This window comes from Mustela putorius, unplaced genomic scaffold (assembly GCF_011764305.1).
Source record: "Mustela putorius furo isolate JIRA1106 unplaced genomic scaffold, ASM1176430v1.1 tig00000275_pilon_pilon_pilon, whole genome shotgun sequence".
NCBI lineage: Eukaryota > Metazoa > Chordata > Mammalia > Carnivora > Mustelidae > Mustela > Mustela putorius.
Window position 1 is genome coordinate 7,532,621 of NW_025421341.1, and position 21,878 is coordinate 7,554,498.

Genomic DNA, 21,878 nt, shown 5'->3' on the forward strand with positions numbered 1-21,878 from the left:
ACAAAAAAACAGTGACTATGAAAATATGCCTTTTATTCAAAGAAATAATAGATTTAAGACCCCTGTCCTTGGGGTATTAGGATCAGAAAATCAATTTGCCAGCAAAGGGGCTCTAATTATGAATTTATGTTTATTTTAAAGACAGATCTCTAAAATGCCAGAGGGACCTCTGAGGCCAATACGAAGAGGCACTGATTACACTTCAGGCAAAAAATAAATAAGTAAAAAACAAAACAAAACAAAAATAAACAAACCACTAAGTCTGGATTTAAATTTCTAAGCTGCCCCTGAGTCGTTTCTTACATAGTCATAAAACAACCTCATCGAGATGAATGTTTTTTATTATGAAAATTGCTGTTACATTACAGCCAACATTCCGAAACAGTATTTTAATAAACATGTCTTGATTATAAAGTAGAGCAGAAATCATGATCCTTTTTTTTAAAATTGATTAACACCTGCTGATGTTAACATAAATCTGGAGGACACTCCACGTGCTCCCCACGGTGTGCAGGAGATGAGATGAGGAAGAGCACCTGTGTTATTCAAAACAGCTCCTAGTGTTACTTGTACAGTGTAAACCAACCATTCACAATAGGACATTTAAAAAAAAAAATGTGAAAGGCAAAACACTAAAATGTTGAGGTGTTACAATACTTTTGAGCTGGGAAAAGCCAAAGCTTGTTTCCTTCTTCCCTTCTGTGAGTTCAGTGCGAGGTACAGGAAAGAAGCAGAACGCCAGGCCAGGGATGGATGCAGTCCCCTGCTTTGGAATTTCCCAGAATTTCGTCCTGCTCCAAAACACAGCCCACATGCACAAGCTCCTCGGGCTCTCATTCACGGGCCCCGAGATACAGCACTTGCACCCGGACGAGGGAGGGGCCCCAGCAGCTCGGGGTCAGTGTGTGAATTCCAGTGTGTTCACTCTGCAGCACTGAAAGGAATCCAAGAATATTCTAGTAGGGAGGCAGAAGACTCCTGTTTAGATGTTCCATGGTGGGGGTCGGGCTGCGGTCGTCACGGCATAGAACCTCTCCCGTCATGAATACCCTGGTGGAAAAGCTTAGAAAAAGTTAAAACTGCAGTTCGAGAAGGTCCTCTTTCCCCTCCCTCAGCCAAGAAGCACGATGCACTCGTGACTGCAAGGGACTCAGGAAGGCATAGTGTGGCGACTACAGTTTCAAGTACAATCTGCTCCTTGCAAAGGGGTCTGGGGTAACCGCAGGCAAACCCAGAACTCAGAACAATTTATTAACTTCTTTAATGTAAGAAGCTATACTGGGAACTCTTCTGACAGCTGGCATTCTCTTTACCGCAGGAAGGGGTGTCCTGGTTTCCCGAACAGCAAATGTGTGATATCTGGGGGATTTAACATAGGCCAGGGACTCGTTTAATTGAATTTGATCTGTGTTCCAACCCTCTCTTTGAGTCAAACAGTCTTTTTTTTTTTTTTTTTTCTGGGAGCAGGACTATCATCATTAGTAAGGCTCAGAAATAGCCACCAAAATAACACAACGTCCCCTAATTTCAACACCATTCGTTTTCGCCACTTCGGGAAGACGCCAGATGGTACAAAAACATCCTACAGATAATCCAGTTGGCAAGCTGTCGTGCATCCTAGTTAAGCTTCTCACGCTGGATCTGGTAGTAACATGCCTGGAAAAAAAAGTTCAAAACCATTTAAAATTTACTTGTAAAGAAACCACATAAACACAGCAATGCACAGGAGACAAAAGAAAGGGAAAGTCTGATTAATACCAAATGCTCCAACAAAATCAGTTAGGTGCTTTATTTTTCCCTGCTTACTTCCAGTTCACCTGTCCACGGTCTCTTCGGCCTACTTGTAAATTCGTAGAGAGAAGATTTTGCACACTTTCTTCTACTTCTAAAATAAACAAGCTTTTTACAAGCTGTTTAATATTCTTCACTAAATAGAAATACCTTAATTGCTAAGCCACTACTGAGTGGACATTTAGAATATGCTGAACATTATAAGGTATACAAACAACTGTAACTGGAATCATCTAGTATGTTTAGGAAACTACAAATCAAGAGTAAGCATCAGTGAGTCAGAATTTCCAGGAATGAATTTGGTTTTTTTTAAGATTTTATTTGACTGAGGGAAAGAAAGAGAGAGAGAGAGAGAATGAATGAGATGGGGGAGGGTCAGAGGGGGAAGCAGATTCCCCACTGAGCAGGTGCCCAATGCGGGACTCGATCCTGGGTCCAGGATCATGACCTGAGCCGAAGGCAGTCACCCAACCAGCGGAGCCACCCAAATGTCCCAGGAATGAATGTTTAAGAAGCATTCCGAGGTGATCCTGAAAGTATCCAAGTTTGGAAGTTACTCACGCTACAAAGAATACCTCAGTCAAACCATGTATGTTTTCCATTCCTCAATTTCTCGGGATAAATCTCCAGGAGCTGGATTACTCAACCCCAAGAACATTTTTGATATCGATGATATCAATATTAACAACAGTTTTCTAAAAGAGTGACTGCTATTTAACCCAATATGCCCAGCAATATGAGCACATTCCTGAATTCACTATACCCCTATACCAACATTGGCTATAATTGGCTATAATTTTAAAAGATCCTTGCTATTTTAGTAGGCACAAAATGCCATCTTGCTTAAATCTGCAGTACTGTAATTTTCAGTAAGGTTGAGCATTTTCCTACATATAAACGTATCAGTTGTTTCTCCCTTGCAGATATGTTGAGAGAAACTCTTCTTATAAATACTAAAAATTTAAGTTCTAGGTGGGCAATATTTTCCCTAGTTTCTCTACCTTTTCTAGTCTATTTAATGGAAAATGTTAGTGATATTTCATGGGAAAAGTTGAAACAACTACCCCAAGCCCTAAATCTGCCATTAAATTCTAGGATTTTTTCTCATCTTAATTTGCCTGTCTCTCCTCTCTTCTTTTCTCTACACTTAAATTCTCCAAAGCATCTGCCACTAACAATGGGGGTGATGTTACCCTGATTCCACCCTCCCTCCAAAACATCTAATAAGCATCCCAATACATTAACCATTTATTAAATAATTCTTCTTTTCCATTTTTATGTTTGATGTTTCCAATTTCACATGGGAAATTCTTACTGTAACACTGCTCTTGTGAGGGCCGTCCCTTCTGTTAGGGGTCACGTCCATTCTTGTGACAGTAACATACTGTCTTAATTATTGTAATTTTCTATTTTACTAATTGGCAGAGTCGGTTTATTCTCCCTTTCTTTCAGGAGTGTTTATGCCATTTTCTATTTGTTGTTGTTCCAATATACTGCAGAATTATTCTAAAATTCCAAGAGAAGTCAAGGCGAGGAAATACAATGACTTGCAACAATCCCTAGAGAGTACTCAGACTACAGAAGCTCATCCGTAAGACACTGGTTACAGTAAGTTCATGGAGAAAAAAGAAGATGCAATTCACATTCACTATATACATACTGCCTTCCCTGTGTTACCTCATTTCTGTTAAATAGCTCTAGTGCTGGACACTTTTTTGGACACTACGAATCCTTTCTGCTTTTTTTCTAGAGTTAACATTTACATAGATGGTCTCTCGTTATAAGCATTTCTAATGATTTGCTTTCTCAGTTTATAGGGAGGATTGGGTAATTTGCTTTAGTATTTTGAAAAATAACTAACTGATTCTACTTTTATTATATTTTAAAATAATTTACAATATGTGCTCTAAAGGTATTTAATGTTTGCATTAAACCTCTGTATAAAGATGACAGTGGTTAATCACAGATTTATAATATGGTAAATTAAGGACAGACTTTAAGATTAAAAAATATACATTAAATATTACCTATACTTACCTTCAGGGTGGTGAACATTATTCCCTGTTCCCCATGCTGAAGATAAGGGTCCATTAGATCCTCAATGAGGTGTACTTCGGAGCCTAAATTCCTAATCCTGCCCCAATGAGAAAAAGACATTGAATTATTTCTGTTTATATGTACATCCTCCTTCTGAATATACATAAGGGAAAATAAAGAACAGCTCACCACAGTGGAATGGGTAAAGAGAAATGGCTCATCAATTCAGAAAAACACTTATTAAAATAATGAGTCCCTAATAATCAAGTCAGAAAAGGTTGGTCACCTGGCCCGTAGCACCACATACAAGAAAACAGGAAACAAGTCATCCATGGACCACAAGAAGTCTTCCTGAAGTGATGCCAGCACACTCTGAGAGATCTCTTCAAAAGTTTGCTGGATCACCTTAAGTTTGTCTGACGGGGTAAATGTTGTGCTGTTGTTAAAAAAAAAAAAAAAAAAAAAAGTCCTGTAATTTTTCTTAATAGAAGTGTTTAATATTAAATATTAATTTCTGGACAATAAGCCCTCCTGGGGCTTGGGTGTCTTAAGTTGCACACATCAGGCATAATGAGTTGCTGGAAGGGATGACTAATCCCTTGGTTCCTTGAGAAAGGATGCCTCCAACTCTCTATGGTTCACATGGAAGAATTCACTAAATCGTAAGATTACCCCCCTTAACCATGTAGGACACTATTCTCCTAACACTTCTCTGAGTAATAAAGTTTGGTTAATTTCCATCTGGCTAAAGATGTGATTACGTAGATACATTTCTGGGTAGGCTCTCTACCTCTTTTGAAAACACAATGGCCTTGTAGAGTAAAAGGTAAGCCAAATGTCTCAAGAGAGCCTTTTCTTTTTTTTTTTTTAAAGATTTTATTTATTTATTTGACAGACAGAGACCACAAGTAAGCAGAGAGGCAGGCAGAGAGAGAGGAGGAAGCAGGCTCCCTGCCGAGCAGAGAGCCCGATGTGGGGCTCGATCCCAGGACGCTGGGATCATGACCCGAGCCGAAGGCAGAGGCTCCAACCCACTGAGCCACCCAGGCGCCCCATCAAGAGAGCCTTTTCTGATCTCCAGGCTAAGTGTGACACCTTCTAGGAGTGAAGGGGGGGCACTTAGAGCTTAGGTAAAGATAAGATCTCAATAGTATCTTAATAGACTATTACTTCGACTTGTGTGATTTTTCAACAAATCAGCAATTACCTTATCTGCTGTAGACATTCTACAGCTGAGGCAAAACAAGCATCTTTTGTAGTTGGCAAAACCTGCAAAAAAGAGAATTTATGAAGGTCAGCAAAGAAAGCTATCTTCCACAGTAACAACAAAAATTAAATGACACTGGTAGCAAGGTGTGGCTCTTCAGTGAATAACTCATGCTTAGCTACCATTGTATCAAAGTAAAATGGAAATGTTTTGTTATTTTCAATATCCCACATCGAAGAAAAACATAATTACTGAGGAAATTAAAATTTACCATAATTTACTATACCTTTTTACTTTCTCCAAGGATTGACAAGGTTGCAGGCCAGAATTTCCTACAATGGAATCCAGACACTGTTAGCACAAGTTGTTACTTATGATAGTTTAATACCCATTAAAAAAAGCTGATGGCTATACTGCCTTCCCTGTCCCCATTTAAAATAACTGTTCCACAGATACAGTTTTAATAAACATTCCAGAAATAACTTAAGAGTTCCTATCACATTCTAAGGGATCTGTCAATGTACCCCCATACATTATGGATATTACCAAGTTGGCCAAAGTCTTTCCTTCACTCAGTTTTATTGTATTTTTACTGTCAAATTATCCTACTGAAAAAAATTCACTTTCTGGTTAAGGCTTGGTCACTTTTGATTGCACATATGCATAGTTACTGGGTTCGGGGGGACCAGCCTCATCACAGCACTAAGAAAAAAGCATAATGTGTTCCCTTGGAATAACAAGAAACAATGCTCCACAACAAAGAGCATTTCTAAAACTTTTAATTAGAAACTGGAGAGGGGGAGGAAAGAAAGAGAAGGAAAGGAAGACTGTCGAAGACAAAATATAATGAATTTTTTCTGAAACTGTCAACGTATGTATTCTGTTTTAAGGACTGCAAATAGGATGGGTAAAATTTATATATACACACACACATTTTATACACACGCACACATTCAAATACAACACAATTCAGAAGAATAAAAAAGTTTTACACTCCACTCCAAAAATTCTCAAAAGTAAAGGTTAAATATCACTATTTTGCTGAATAACAGATAAGCAAATAAGGGAAGAAACTGCAAATCATATATTCCATTGGGTAGTAAAGTACCAGATTCTTGACAATGCTGTTTGCATTTTAAATTAAAACCATTTGATTCTACTCCTAACTACTGCACTTACCTCTGTACCCCAAGGAAGCCCAGAAGAGCAATATCTGGCTGCTTATTCAGCCGCAGAACACATTCCCAGTAAATGTCTTCCTCGCGATCGTTATCCAGGGCATAGAGCATGAACAGTGGTGGGTAGAGCCGAGGCAGCAGTACGGGAAGCAATAACCCAGAGCTTGTTACCACATAACTACAAAATATTGGAGAAGCATTCATATTAAAATGGAATACAGAATCAACGAGCTTCAGTTTCTAGAGCTGAAAGTAAAGATGGGACATTTCAAGTAAAGACACAGTTATAAGAGGGGCAACCTGGGCGGCTTAGTCAGTTAAGGGTCGACTCGATTTTGGCTCAGGTCAGGATGTCAGGGTGGTGAAATTCAGCCTCAAGTCAGGTTCTGTGCTCAGCAGCGAGTCAGCTTAAGATTCTCTCTTCCCCCAGACCCCCTACTTTCTCTCTTTAAAAAAGAAAAGAAAAGAAAGATATGGACATTGGGGAAGGTATGTGCTACGGTGAGTGCTGTGAAGTGTGTAAATCTGGCGATTCACAGACCTGTACTCCTGGGGATAAAAATACATCATATGTTTATTAAAAAAAAATTTAAAAATTTAAATAAAAAAAAAAAAGAAAAAGTTATAACTTTATTCTACTTTCATATTTGGAGCTAACAGGAGGGCCTTACCTATATGGGCCCAGAGTTTTATCTTGGACCAACTGTGAATACTTTTCATTAACTCAAAATCTAACTGAAAATCTAGTTGGTTCCATTTTGAAAAGAATTCCCTGTGGTTATTCTAGATCAGCATGACATCACTTTGCTCAGCAGTCTTTGCACCCAGTCATCTGGGACTGTGCTTCCGTGGGGTTTGGCTCATACAATGTAATACAGCCTAAAAGGGATCTAGCCCAAACACATTATTTGAAAAATAAGGAAACTGAGATCAAGAGAAAACTTTTCAATGGGATTCTTTGTATTTGTTTCTATGGTTGGTTTTTATTTTTATTTTTATTTATTTTTATTTATTTATTTGAAAGACAGAGATCACAAGTAGGAAGAGAGGCAGGCAGAGAGAGAGAGAGAGAGAGAGAGAGAGAGGGAAGCAGGCTTCCCGCGGAGCAGGGAGCCCGATGCGGGGCCCGATCCCAGGACCCTGAGACCATGAACCGAGCCGAAGGCAGCAGCCCAAACCACTGAGCCACCCAGGCGCCCCACTATGTCTGGTTTTTAAATATTTGATTTATTTGACAGAGAGAGACACAGGGAGAGAGGGAACATAAGCTGGGGGTGGGAGGGGACAGGGGGAGAAGCAGGCTTCCTGCCGAGCAGGGAGCCCAATGTGGGGCTGGATCCTAGGACCCTGGGAGCTTGACCTGAGCTAAAGGCAGATGCCTAAAGACTGAGACATCCAGGCACCCCTCCTTGGGATTCTTTGGCTAGGACTGCCCACCCTCTTCACTGTCTCTACCCAACTCCATTTACCCTGGCTCTGGCGACTCGGATCTGGAGTCTGACTTGCCAGTGCAAAAGGATTTCCTCTCCGTTGGCAAAGGGGCAGAGAGGGGAATTGTGCTGCCCTCTTCAGGAAGCTCAGGAAACAAGAATCTAAGGAATAACAGAAAATACAATTATAAAATGTTGCACCTCGAGAATGGTTAAAAAGAGTAAAATGCATTTTTATGCATTTCTATTATTTCATCTATTTAAAGGATCTATGCAATCAAATTTTAAATCAACTAAATTTTTTAGTTCCCTAAGATTCTTAACTGATTCTTCGTAATTACAGGATAAAATTAAGAGTGTAGCTAATGAATAATAATACCACTAAAAAATCATGTGCTTTTTTTTTTTCTCTGTCTGATTATTAAAGAGTGAGAAATTCTTATCTCTGTGTTTTTCTTACTGGCAAATTTCATCTGAGGTCAATCTGTATTGACTCTTCAAGCAGAGACCATTATTCTCACAGCACAAACAATTAGTTGGAAACTACTTAAATATTCAACACTAAGAAAAACTGAAAATCTAATAAATGTAAAATATAAAAAAAATTTTTTTTGTTTTAATTCAAGCTGCTGCGGCGTCTGGGTGGCTCAGTGGGTTAAATGGCTGACTCTCCGTTTAGGGTCCAATCATGATCTCAGGGTCACGAGACGGAGCCCCCTCGGCTCTGAGCGCAGAGTCGGCTTGTCCCTCTCCCTCCTCCACTGCCACTCTCCCTGCTCTCTTGCTCTCTCTCAGTAAAATCTTTAAAACAAAAATTCAAGTTGCTAAAAAATATTTTTCCAAATTATCAAGATGATAGATAGGTTACTGAGGACTTTTTCCCCTAAGTTTTCAATTTGCTCTAGATTTTATCTCTGACCTCTTATATGCAATGGTGGGCTCCACTATAAACAAGTTCATGGTCCTCTTTTAGACATACACCTTGACTCTTTAAAGGGAAATTGTAATCTTTTCTATTTTTTGTAGACTTATATCTCACCCCTGTCTCTGCCCCTAATTTTATAGTTGGAAAAACTAAACCAAAAGTCAGAAAACTTATCTTCATGATACTCATCTAAGTAACGTCAGAGTTGAAACACTCCCAGCCAGCGGTCTTTTAGTGGATGACACTGTCCCCTCAAAACTGAAGACAGTTCCAAATGCATCTATCAATTCTGAAGTTAATAATAGAAGTTTTCCTGGAAATTTCATAAATTTTTGTATAATGACCTCATTACAGTATTTACATGTTGGCTTAACCCCAGTAAAAGATCTTAAATTTCACAAGTTCCAGATTTCCTACCTAAACTTTCTTTCCAAAGGTATTCTACTTGCTTGCTTTCTCACCTCTTTTCAAGTCTCTGCTCAGACAGTACATTAGGCAGGTCTCCTGGACCTTCTATTTAAAATAGCAGCCTCTTACCTCCAGCCCCATCTTTTGCCACATTTACCATCCCATGACACACTACGTATTTTATTTAGTCTGTCCTGCTAGAATGGAAGCCTGCGAGAACACACACAGTTCCCTGATGATTAGTGATGTTAGGCATTCTTTCAGGTACGTGGTGATCGTATCTCTCCTTTGGGAAATTGTCTATTCTGGTCCTGCGTCCATTTTAAATCAGATTATTAGTGGGGTTTTGTTTGTTTGTTTGTTTTTTAGTGTTGAGTAAGTTCTTTATATATTTTGGGTATTAACCAAATCATTATCAGATATATCATTTGCCAATACCTTTTCCCACTCAGTAGGTTGCCTTTTTTGTTTTGTTAGTGGTTTCCTTTCCTGTGTTTATTGCATAAAGTAAAAAACATGTTTTTTGTTGTTTAATCTATTTAAGAATCTGTGGCACAAAAACTATTGTCTTGATGAATAATTTCTTCAAGGATGAGAAACCGTAATGATTCTTCACAAAGCTATAAATCTCTAGACTCAGGACGAAGACACCTAAGCGTTAGTATAAAGCAGCGTTCTGCAGCTTGCAGACTTCAGCGAGAAGGATCTCTTACTTCACCAGCTGGAAAATTCGCTTAAGGTAAGACTTGATCTCCTTCACAGCCTCCTGCAATAACCGGCGATTGGCTCCCACACCCACGTATGTCATTCTGTAAACTGCAACCAGGGTCTCCACAAGCCTGCCCAGGGGGTGCAGAGGCGTGTCACAGGCCTGAACAGGAAGAGGATCACCGAAGTCAGTCAAGGACTAACAGCAGAAACAATCAACCAACAAATAATAAAACAATTTCATAAATGATAAACAATTTTCAAAACGGCAGGAGTCAACTTTTGGATCGGGAAAATTCAAATACTTCAACTTTTCTTGAAAGTGTTGAGTCTACCCAAATTATATGGAGTAGGAGTTTCTAATCTTAATCAAAGAATCCTTTTGGCATCTTGGAAAATAGCTCTGGATATACTGATAAATATAATTAAGCTATAAACTTCACCAAAAAAATTGCTCAAAGGTAACCTCTCCTATTTTTTTTGGTGAAGTTTATAGCTTAATTATATTTATATAATATATATTATATGTTGATATAATTACAACTACTTGATAGTTGATTATGCTCCAATATTGTCACTCTCTAGTTCCCTTGATTTCTCTTGATACGGCTTCCTGCAACCCCTTATCAATGCACGTCATGCTTTAAAGTGTAGCTAATCGTATGGGGTTTGAGAAGGACGCAAAGAGCATAACCACGGGGTGAGGGCAACATGATTTATTCAACCTCTAGTCTGCTCATGTTACTAACAAAAAGCCATTTTAAACTTTGACCCTTGTTCTCAAGAACTCCCTTGAGCACCATCACAAAACTTTAAAAAGTTCTATCATCACAATAGGACAATATTCACGTGGAAATGTGCTTTTAGTAGTCAGACAATTAACAAAGGGAATACCTGGAAAGCAAAGATAGGAACAGAGTACCAATAAGCTTGAGCGCAATGGAATGATACAGCGTAGTAGCTGCGTCATTCATTCACAAGACCACTGTAATTTTGACTCTACCTTTATTAAATATTTCTTGATGTCATCATATTTCTCCACAGAGAAGGCTCCAACATGCTGAGGAATGAATTCCAAACTCTCCAGTGTCTGAGTCTGTGAACGACTTAATGTCTCTGGACTGTAAAAAAGCCAAAGAAAGCCCATTATGTATTTCATATCAGAAAAACAAGGCAACTGTAATGTGCACATGAAACACTGTCATCAAATAAGGAGGAAATGGACTACCCAGCAGTGTTTGGCCCAAATGAGCTCATGACTGGTAAGTGACCTGCTAGTAGATTTTTCTAACAGCCATTCCTGTGTCATTTAATGTTACTTCATACCAACTACAATTAATTAATGAGGATTTTGCTTCAGTATCAATGATGGTGTCAGGAGGTACTATAATGTTAGCCTGAACAGAAAACTGGTGATAGACTTGTTAGTAACAAGAGAAAAATGTAATAAGAGAGAGAAAGTAGTGAGGAAAAGCAAAAACATATGAAAAGGCGGGGCACCTGGGTGGCTCAATGGGTTAAAGCCTCTGCCTTCAGCTCAGGTCCAGGGTCCAGGGATGGAGCCCTGCATCGGGCTCTCTGCTCAGCAGGGAGCCTGCTTCCCCCTCTTTCTCTCTGCCTGCCTGTTTGCCTACTTGTGATCTCTGTCTGTCAAATAAATAAATAAAATCTTAAAAAAACAAAACAAAACCAAAAACACATGAAAGGGCAGAGGAAGAAGGGAACTGAGCTCAAACAAGGAGATGAGGACGGTGTAAGGGCGGTGAGGTAAGCACAAAATGGGTAAAGGGAAGCTTTGGATGAAGAGGCCACGGTAAAACACATACTCAGTAATCAAGAGACATTTTTGGTAATGGTATCCCATTATTAGATTACAGCCAATTGGAAATGGCATGCAATCATTATTACTATCCTATTTTAGATAAACAAGCCCTCTGTGGTTGCAACATGTTTTATTATATAAAAGTTCATTCATGGGCATCTGGGTGGCTCAGTGATTAAGCATCTGCGTTTGCCTCAGATCATGATCACGGGGTCCTGGGACCGAGCCCCGCAATGGGCTCCCTGCTCAGAGGGAAGCCTGCTTCTCCCTCCCCCACTACCCCTGCTTGTGTTACCTCCCTCGCTGTGTCTCTATCAAATAAATAAATAAAATCTTTAAAAAAGTAACAAAACAGTCCATTCACTCTCATCTTCGGAAACACCCAACAACAGCTATCCAAGGTCAACCAGAGGACCAGAGTCTCAGCATTTAGACAGACAGGCTCTAACAGTGAAGGCGCACCATCAGCATCACACACAGGGCAGAGTCCACAGCTTTCATGATCCTAAGAGTCTCCATTTCTTCTACTAATAGAAAGAATATAAGGCAAAAATCATGAACTTCATGAATGAAACACTATTATCCGTTCCTGTTTATCCCTAATATAGGAGGGCCCCAAAAAACCCAAACTTCTTTCTATACAGCAGGAATCATCAAGTTCTTTGGGTCCAAATGCCAAGCAATGCTGTGGGAGTTTCCGGCCAAGTTAAAGAATAAGGAAATATGCAGAAGAGCAGACGGAGGGAAAACAAAACAAAACAAACAAACAAACAAACAAAAACAACAAAAAAAGGAGAACAAGGGAGAAAATAAGGAGAAGAAAGGAAGGAAGAGGTGCAGCTGTAATCTTGCTTTCAGTGCTGCAGAACTGCGGGGCCACCTGCTCCGGATCTCCAGAGGATGCTGATGACAAACACGCAGGCTCGTCGTAAATGGCAGTTGCCCTCCAGGTAGTGTCTCTTTTTTCCCTAGTTGCTCTCCCGATTTTGTCTTTCAATTTGATTCTGAGGTGCCCGTTCACGGGTATCTTCCTTTGTGGATGCAGTGTGCTCAGCCTCTTGAATCAGCACATTTGCCTTTCACCAAACTTGAGAAGTTTTCTACTATTATCTCTTCAAGTATTTTTTTTTCATCCCCATAATTTTTCTCCTCTCCTTCTGGGATTCCAAGGACACAAACATTAGACTGTCAGGTCCTTAAAGCTCTGTTCCTTCTCCCCCTGCCCCATGTATTTTCTCTCTGTTGTTCAGTTTGGTTAATTTCTATTCATCTATTCTCAAGTTCACTGACTCTTCTGCTGTCATCTCTATTCTGCTACTGAGCTCACCCAGTGATTTTGATTATGAGATTTCCTCATAATTCTAAATTCTGAAAATTTAGAATTAGAATCCTCAATTCTAAAAATTTGATTTGGTTCTTCTTTACAACTTCTTTTTCCTTGCTGATATTTCCAATTTTAATAGTTGTTTCAAGTGTGTTTGTGATTGCTCATCTGGGCATTTATATATTAGCTCCTTTAAAAAGTTCTTGTCATTCTGTCAAAATTTATTTTGGGAAGTCATGGTATGTATTGACTGTCCTTCCCAAAATGAGGTGGTGCTTCTTTGATTGCCAAGTAGTTTTGGTTTATATTCTGGACATTTTTGAGTATCATGTTATAACACTTTAGGTCTTGTTTTTAAACTATGAAGAATATTGACAGGCTAGGGGAAGGGAGGGAAAAATAAGATGAAATCAGAGAGAGGACAAACCATAAAAGACTCTTAACTATAGGGAACAAACAGGGTTGCTGGAGGGGAGGTGCACGGGGGATGCGATAACTGCGTGACCAGCAATAAGGAGGGCACGTGATGTAACGAGCGCTGGGTGTTACATGCAACTGCTGAATCTCTGAACTCTATCTCTGAAACTACCAATATACTATATGTTAATTAAATTTAAGTAAAATTTTAAAAAAGAATGTTGATAGGCATAATAAACATAATAGAGTTGAAACTATTATCTTTAGAAGGATTTGCTTCCTGAAAGTCCCCTAAAAAAACATGCAATATTCCCTAACTAGTCAGGGTATTTTGCTGTACACAAGGCGGCTAACAATGTGATTTATGGTGAATATCGGCTTTCCTTCAGGGACTGTGGAATCCTGACAGTTGCTAAGCACAGAGAGTTTATGTGACCAGCCCCCAATAAAAACTGTAGGCACTGAGTCCCTAACGGGCTTCCTTGGGCAGAAAGACTGTACATGTGTGGCTGAATTTTACTGCTGAGGACAGAGAGTGGGCTCTGTGGGACCCTTCAGATAGCAGTTCCCCTCCAGAAAAGTGCCTCTTTTTTTCCCTAGCTCCTTTTCCGATTTTGTCTTTCAGTTTGATTATGAGGTGTCTGTTCATGGATGTCTTTTTTTTAGGATGCAGTTTGCTCAGCTTCTTGAATCAGCTTCTTGAATCAGCACTTTCATCAAATTTGAGAAGTTTTCAGCCATTATTTCTTCAAGCATTTTTTTCACCCCCAGAAGGAAGAGAGCATGGGAAGCTCGCCCATGGATTCCTCTACACTCTGCCTGGGTCTCCTCTTACGATCCGGCTGTAGCTCCTCGCCGAGTTGCTGTAGGAACTCTTACATGGACGACTGAGTCTTGTGAGTCCCTCTAGTGGATCACTGAACATGTAGTTGATCTTGGAAACCTCTGAAACAGCTGACATTTTTGTTTCAGCCTTCTGGGGGCCGTGGTTTCCATGTCAGTTCACTTCTCAAAGCCTCTGCAGTCCTGTTTAGGTCTGTCTGTGAGCATGCCCCTCGGCGGGCAGTAGTGTGGGGCCTGAGTGGAAATCTACCTATTAGCTCAGTTCTCAAAGTGTTTGTGTGCTAATTAGGACCAAATCCACACAAAGCAGGTGTAGGGTGAGCCCAGGAGTTCAACAACCTTACAGAGTTGCTCTCTCAAGCTCTTTGCTCTCTGTTACCTCCCCTGCATTTTCTGGGCCCCTATTAGATCCTCAGGCTGGAAAATGCCCACTTCTGTGAGTGTACCACATTGAGGGCGAAGCAGTGGGAGGACAGAGCGCAAGGCCAAAAAAACTGTGGGATTTGGCCATGACCATTGGACCTGAGGATCCACTAACAGAGGAAGAAGTTTCTTCTCCCCCAAGAGTTCTTCCTGTTCCTGGCTGCTCTAGCAAACGCCATTGTCATCCCTGCCACTGAAGTACCTAGAGGCGGGAGCCTGAGAACTGAAGGAAAAAGAGAAAAAGAACAAAGTGTGTCTCCTCCATTTCCTCTGAGCTTTAAGAGTCTCTGTTTTGCATCTTGAGCCAGGAGCAGAAGGTTATTTCTGGAGCTATGCGTATACACCACAGTGCTTACGCCAAGGTTTCGGGTTACACTGAATTCAGACTGAGGGATACTGAAGTTAAGAAATTCACAACTAAAACAAAAACAAAAACAACTAGTAACTGGTTCGATGGTACTTGGAATTCAGGTGTTTTTCCTCAATACACCAGCTGATATTTTCTTTGCAGAACAGCTGTCCACGTAATTCTGCCTGGCTTTATAGTTCAGTTCAGTAGAAGACAAAGGGAGGTGTATTGTATCTATATTACCAGAAACAGAAAAACATCACTGACTTTAAAATTGTATTTTGAAGTTAAATATGGCAAGGCTTGCCTACTTTTTAAGTTTCAACTGCCTCTAACACGCTGCCGGGTAGGCCTTCACTCACCTGTCTCTGTGTTGGCGCCGACTAGTGGTCAGGGCCACGGCAATATTGTCCCAGGCTTTCCAGACTTCCCCTTGGCCTGGGTTCTCACAGCCCAGTTGATGCCAACATTCATCAAATACCGCTTTCCACTTTTCATCAGCGGACACTGCCAGGTTTCCCAGCTTCCTGCTAATAAAGTCACATCAAGCTTTTATTAATCACTTCTTTTGTGCAAAAATTCTGAAGAACAGAAACTTTCTCATATACAACTGGGAACGCTTCTCCAACAAATCTGCCGAAACTGGCAGTGGTTCTATTTTATAAACACTGAATGGAAATTTTAAAGGAACGATTTTTAGCTACTTAATGTTTATTAGGTACTAAAGTGTATAAATGGTTAAGTACGAAGCGCATCAGAACGGACTCCTTTGCTGTCTACATTTCCACATAACTGATTTTGTAAAATTGATTTCTGTTAAAACAAGGACTTCTATGCTTTGCCCATCTCATAATGAGAACTGTAAAATGCATTATACAATACTGGGTTCTAAAAATATATCAAGCACCATCAGAACAAAGAATAGGAGAAGCTACCAAAATACAAAAACAAAGCTAATGCTGGAATCAATAAAGAAGAATAGATATGTGCCAAAAACATGGAGGCAGAACATAATAACCCTTAGAGATATAGATCTTATTTTCTTCCCCACATGTGCAGAGTATATATCGGCTATATATAGGTTTGGCTTTTACTTTTCAAAATCAAGCTGTGTAAGGATTCCATTTACGAATGCTCTCTTTCAATCAGTTTGGGTATCTGCACCATTAGCAGTAAAATTAATCCCACACACAGAACTTTTATTTTAAACATCTATACTCTGAGGCTATAATCTTAACCAAGACTATAGATTCTGTTATAATAGCAGCAGTTGGCAATTCAAAGAAGTTACACTTTGTTAAAAAATGACTTCAAAAATTCTTCTGCCTTAAAAAAAAAAGTTGTTCTGTAATTAAAATATTAACCAGCTTTGATAAAAGCAAGACAACTCAAAACACTTAATGATCAATCCACAATTAACACCAGTTACTCACAAAACTTTGGGTCTGTCTTTATCACTCTCATACAGACTAGGCTTGAAGTAGGTTCCAGTGATTTTTATCCCAGATCCCCATTCTCCACTAAAATAACCTTCAATATAATCTCCATTTGGCATAGTCAGTGTTCCCTAGGTAAAGTTAAAGAAAATGTGAAATTTAGAAGAATTTCCAATTTAAAAATCAAAAGAAAAAAAAAACACCAATTAGTTAACGTTTTCCCTTAATTCTACAGTCCCCAGTATTCTTAAAAAAAAAAAAAAAAAAGAGTATGTGTATATACATGTGTAAAGACTGTATGAAAATAATCCATGGGTAAAAGAAAAAAAAAAAAATCACTGAAAAAACAGATAAAATATTTTGAGCTGAATGAAATGAACACAAAACTTCCCAAATTTATCCAATCTGGTGCCCAAAGACAAATTTAAAACTATAAATGTCTATTTAGAAAATAAGAAAGCCTTCAAATCAGTAATCTAAAATTCCACCTTGGGTTCCTGGGTGGCTCAGTTGGTTAAGAATCTGCCTTCAGCTCAGGTCATGATCCCAGGATCTTGGGATCGAGCCCTCCATTGGGCTCCTTGCTCAGCAGGAAGTCTGCTTCTCTTTCTCCCTCTGCCTCTACCTCTCTCTCTCCACAACCCCAGCCTGTGCTCTCTCCTCCTCTCACTCACTTTTTAATAAATAAATAAAACCTCTTAAAAAAAATTCCACCTTCTGCCCAAAATATATGTATATAAAAAATATATGTTTATAAAAAATAAAAAATAAAAAAAAAAAAAAAAAAAAAAAAATTCCACCTTACAGAATTAGAAAAAGAGGAGCAAAGAAATCCAAAACAAGAAGGAAGAAGATAATAAACAACAGAGGAGAAATCAATGAGATTTTTAAAAAGAAAAATCAATGAAACTGAAATTTGCTTCTTTGAAAAGATACACAAAATTGCCATTAACTAGATTAATTAAAAAAAAAAAGACATGAAATTCCAAAATCAAGAATGAAACAGGGGGTACTACAGTAGTCTTACAGAAATTAAAAAGGTCAAGGGAATACTAAGAGAACAACTTTATGCCAACAAATCTGATAACTTTGATACAACAGAAAAATTTCTAGAAAGAACCAAATTACCGAACTGACTTGAGAAGATGTGGAAAATATGAATAGGAGGAAACTGAATTAAAAACTAAAAATAGTCTCACAAAATAATGCTCAAGACCAGATGATTTCATTTGGTCTCAAAAACATTCAAAGAAGAAATAATACCAAGACTTCACGAGCTCTTTTAGAAAACAAAGTAGGAAGGAACCTTTCCCGATGCATTCTATGGTGCCAGTTTTGCCAAAGACAAAGACATCATGAGAAAAGAAAACTATAGACCATTATCTCTCATAAATATAGATATAAAAATCTTCAACAAAATATTAGCATTAAACCCAGCAAAATATACAATTATACATCATGACCAATTATGATTTATCCCAGAAAAGCAATAAATATAATACACCATATTAATAAAGGACAAACATCACATGATCGATCTCAACAGACACAGAAAAAGCTTTCTGAGAAAATCCGAGATGTATTCAGGACAAAAACTCTCAACAAACTAGGAACAGAACTATCTCAGTCTGATTAATCTATGAAAAATCTTTAGCTAACATCTTAATGGTGAAAGATTTAATGCTTTTCTTCTAAAACAGGAAACAAGGCAAGGACATCCACTTTTACCCCTTCTCTTCAACATTTTACTGAAAAACCTAGCCAGTGTAATCAGACAAAACAAAACAAATCCTCCATACTGCAAAGGAAAAAGTAAAACAGTCTTTAAGTTGACATGATCCTGTATAAAAGAATTCCTAAGAAATACACACACACACTTCACACCAAACTCCTAGTAGAATAAATGAGTTCAGCAAGGTTTCAGGACACAAGAACAAAATACATAAATCAATTTTATTTTTATATAATAGCAATGAATAATCCAAAAATAAAATTAAAAACCAACTCTCTTTACAATAGCATTAAAAAGAATACTTAGCAGGGTGCCTACGTGACTCAGTGGGTTAAAGCCTCTGCCTTCGGCTCAAGTCATGTTCCTAGAGTCCTGGGATTGAGTCCCACATTGGGCTCTCTGCTTGGCGGAGAGCCTGCTTCCCTTCCTCTCTCTCTCTGCCTGGCTCTCTGCCTACTTGTGATCTCTGTCTGTCAAATAAACAAATAAAATCTTTTAAAAAAAATAGAACACTTAGGGAAAAAAAAATAAGATACACATGCAATGGGCGCCTGGGTGGCTCAGTGGGTTAAGCCGCTGCCTTCAGCTCAGGTCATGATCTCAGGGTCCTGGGATCGAGTCCCGCATCGGGCTCTCTGCTCAGCAGGGAGCCTGCTTCCCTCTCTCTCTCTGCCTGCCTCTCTGTCTACTTGTGATCTCTCTCTGTCAAATAAATAAATAAAATCTTTAAAAAAAAAAAAAAAAAAAAAAGATACACATGCAAGAGATACACACTGAAAACTACAAAATATTGCTGACAAAAAATTAAAGATCTAAATAAAAGATATCCCATGTTCATGGATTGGAAGATTCCATATTATTAAAAACAGCAATTCTCCTGAAATTGATCCACAGATTCAACACAATCCCTCTCAAACTCTCAGTAGGCTTTATTGCAAATATTAAGAAACCAGTCCTAAAATTAATATGGAAAGGCTAAAAGATCCAGAATAGCCAAAACATTTTTAAAAATAACAAAGTTGGAAGACTTACATTTCCTGATATCATAACTTACAAGAAAACTATAGTAATCAAGGTACTGTATTGTACTGGCACAATAAGAGATAAGTAGATCACTGGAATATAATTCAAGAGTCCAAAAAAAAACAAAAAACAAAAAACAAAAAACACCCCACACATTTTATGGTGCTTAATTTCAGAAAAGGCGTCAAGAAAATTCAATGGGAAAAGTTGCTGAGGCAACTGGATACCCACATGCAAAAAGAAAAATTTTGGTATTTAACCCACACCATACACAAAAGTAATTCAAGATGAATTATAGACCCGGAGAACACAGGCAGCAACCTCTTCGACCTCAGCCGCAGCAACATCTTCCTAGGAACAACGCCAAAGGCAAGGGAAACAAGGGCAAAAATGAACTATTGGGATTTCATCAAGATCAGAAGCTTTTGCACAGCAAAGGAAACAGTTAACAAAATCAAAAGACAACTGACGGAATGGGAGAAGATATTTGCAAACGACATATCAGATAAAGGACTAGTGTCCAGAATCTATAAAGAACTTAGCAAACTCAACACCCAAAAAACAAATAATCCAATCAAGAAATGGGCAGAGGACATGAACAGACATTTCTGCAAAGAAGACATCCAGATGGCCAACAGACACATGAAAAAGTGCTCCATATCACTCGGCATCAGGGAAATACAAATCAAAACCACAATGAGATATCACCTCACACCAGTCAGAATGGCTAAAATAAACAAGTCAGGAAATGACAGATGCTGGCGAGGATGCGGAGAAAGGGGAACCCTCCTACACTGTTGGTGGGAATGCAAGCTGGTGCAGCCACTCTGGAAAACAGCATGGAGGTTCCTCAAAATGTTGAAAATAGAACTGCCCTATGACCCAGCAATCGTACTACTGGGTATTTACCCTAAAGATACAAACGTAGTGATCCAAAGGGGCACATGCACCCGAATGTTTATAGCAGCAATGTCCACAATAGCCAAACTGTGGAAAGAACCTAGATGTCCATCAACAGATGAATGGATCAAGAAGAAGTGGTATATATACACAATGGAATACTATGCAGCCATCAAAAGAAATGAAATCTTGCCATTTGCGACAACATGGATGGAACTAGAGCGTATCATGCTTAGCGAAATAAGTCAAGCAGAGAAAGACAACTATCATATGATCTCCCTGATATGAGGAAGTGGTGATGCAACATGGGGGCTTAAGTGGGTAGGAGAAGAATAAATGAAACAAGATGGGATTGGGAGGGAGACAAACCATAAGTGACTCTTAATCTCACAAAACAAACTGAGGGTTGCTGGGGGGAGGGGGTTTGGGAGAAGGGGGTGGGATTATGGACATTGGGGAGGGTATGTGCTTTGGTGAGTGCTGTGAAGTGTGTAAACCTGGTGATTCACAGACCTGTACCCCTGGAGATAAAAATATATGTTTATAAAAAATAAAAAATTATAAAAAAAAAAAGATGAATTATAGACCTAAATATAGAACGTTTAGAAGAAAATTTTTTTTTTTTTTTCTGCATGCAAGCAGTGGAGGGATAGAAGGAGACAGAGAGGGAGAGAGAATCTCGAGCAGACTTCGCACTGAGCATGCGGAGCCCAACACAGGGCTCGATCCCATGACCCTGGTATCATGACCTGAGCCAAAACCAAGAGTTGGACACTTACCCAGTTGAGACACTCAGGTGCCCCAAGAAGAAAATCTTAGTAATCTTGAGTTAGGCAAAGATTTTTTAGATATGACATCCAAAGCCTGATTTGTAAAAATTTCCTGATATACTGGCCTTCATTAAAAAGTTTTGTGCTTCAAAAGGCACTAATAAGAAAATAAAAGGAAAGCCATAGACTGTAAGAATTTGTGAATCTTATAGCTGATATAGGACTTATATCCAGAATATATAAAAAGCCTTATAATTCAATAAGACTACAAAAAGACTATATAAGCAAATTCTTAAAATGTCAAAATATTTGAAGAAGTGTTCCAGCAAAGATGATACAGGAATCACTAATAAGAACATGACAGTAAGGGGCCCTGGTTGGCTCAGTCGTTAAGCATCTGCCTTTGGCTCGGGTCATGATCCCAGGGTCTGGGGATCGAGCCCCACATCCAGCTCCCTGCTCAGCAGGAAACCTGCTTCTCCCTGTCCCACTACACCTGCTTGTATTCCCCTCTCTTACTGTGTCTCTCTCTATCAAATAAATTAAAAAAAAAAAAAGAACATGACAGTATGCTCTACCTCATTAGTCATTAAAAAATGTAAATCCAAACCATGAAATAGCATTTCACACCTACTAGAACTGTAGAATGGAAAAAAAAAATAAAATAAAAAATACTGTCAAAGATGTGGGGAAATTAGATTCCTCATAAATTGATGATGAGAATGTAAAATGATGTAGCCACATTCTGGAAAATAGTTGGCAGCTTCTTGATATGTTAAATATCAATTTACCATACAACCCAGCAACTGCATTCCTAAATATTTTCCCAAGAGAAATGAAAACACATGTTCAAACAAGAAGTTGTATTCAAATCTTTATAGCAGTATTATTCCTAATAGTCTGAGAAATACAAAGAAATACAGAAAAATATAGAGCTATAGAGAAGTAAAGAAATAATCCCATGCCCATCAGCTGGTGAAGGGATAAACAAAATGTGACTTTAGAATACTACTCAGCAATAAAAAGGAATGAACTGCTATATAGGCTACAATACAGAAAAATCCCAAAAACATTATTCCAAGTGTAGGAAGACACATAGAAGAGCCCACATATTGCCTGATTCCACTAAAGGACAGACGTGAAAAGACAAATCTA

General features: G+C 38.8%; 1 protein-coding gene across 7 annotated transcripts in view; it reads right to left on the reverse strand.

Annotated features, from left to right (window-relative positions):
- Positions 1-323: 323 nt before the first annotated feature.
- ALS2 (alsin Rho guanine nucleotide exchange factor ALS2) overlaps positions 324-21,878 on the reverse strand; it is a 75,911-nt gene continuing 54,356 nt past the window's right edge. For 4 of the 7 annotated variants that reach the window (XM_013062311.2, XM_013062310.2, XM_045078574.1 and 1 more), the window contains 11 exons: positions 16,296-16,429; positions 15,225-15,392; positions 10,688-10,805; positions 9,690-9,847; positions 7,683-7,805; positions 6,215-6,391; positions 5,322-5,367; positions 5,036-5,097; positions 4,115-4,264; positions 3,829-3,925; positions 324-1,656 (listed from right to left, as the gene is read on the reverse strand). In XM_013062311.2, coding sequence (XP_012917765.1) covers positions 1,618-1,656; positions 3,829-3,925; positions 4,115-4,264; positions 5,036-5,097; positions 5,322-5,367; positions 6,215-6,391; positions 7,683-7,805; positions 9,690-9,847; positions 10,688-10,805; positions 15,225-15,392; positions 16,296-16,429 — 1,272 coding nt within the window. In that variant the 3' untranslated portion in view covers positions 324-1,617. Of the gene's footprint in view, positions 1,657-3,828; positions 3,926-4,114; positions 4,265-5,035; positions 5,098-5,321; positions 5,368-6,214; positions 6,392-7,682; positions 7,806-9,689; positions 9,848-10,687; positions 10,806-13,444; positions 15,097-15,224; positions 15,393-16,295; positions 16,430-21,878 lie in introns of those variants that run through there. The other 3 variants (XM_013062309.2, XM_045078575.1, XR_006606348.1) reach the window with 3 other exon arrangements.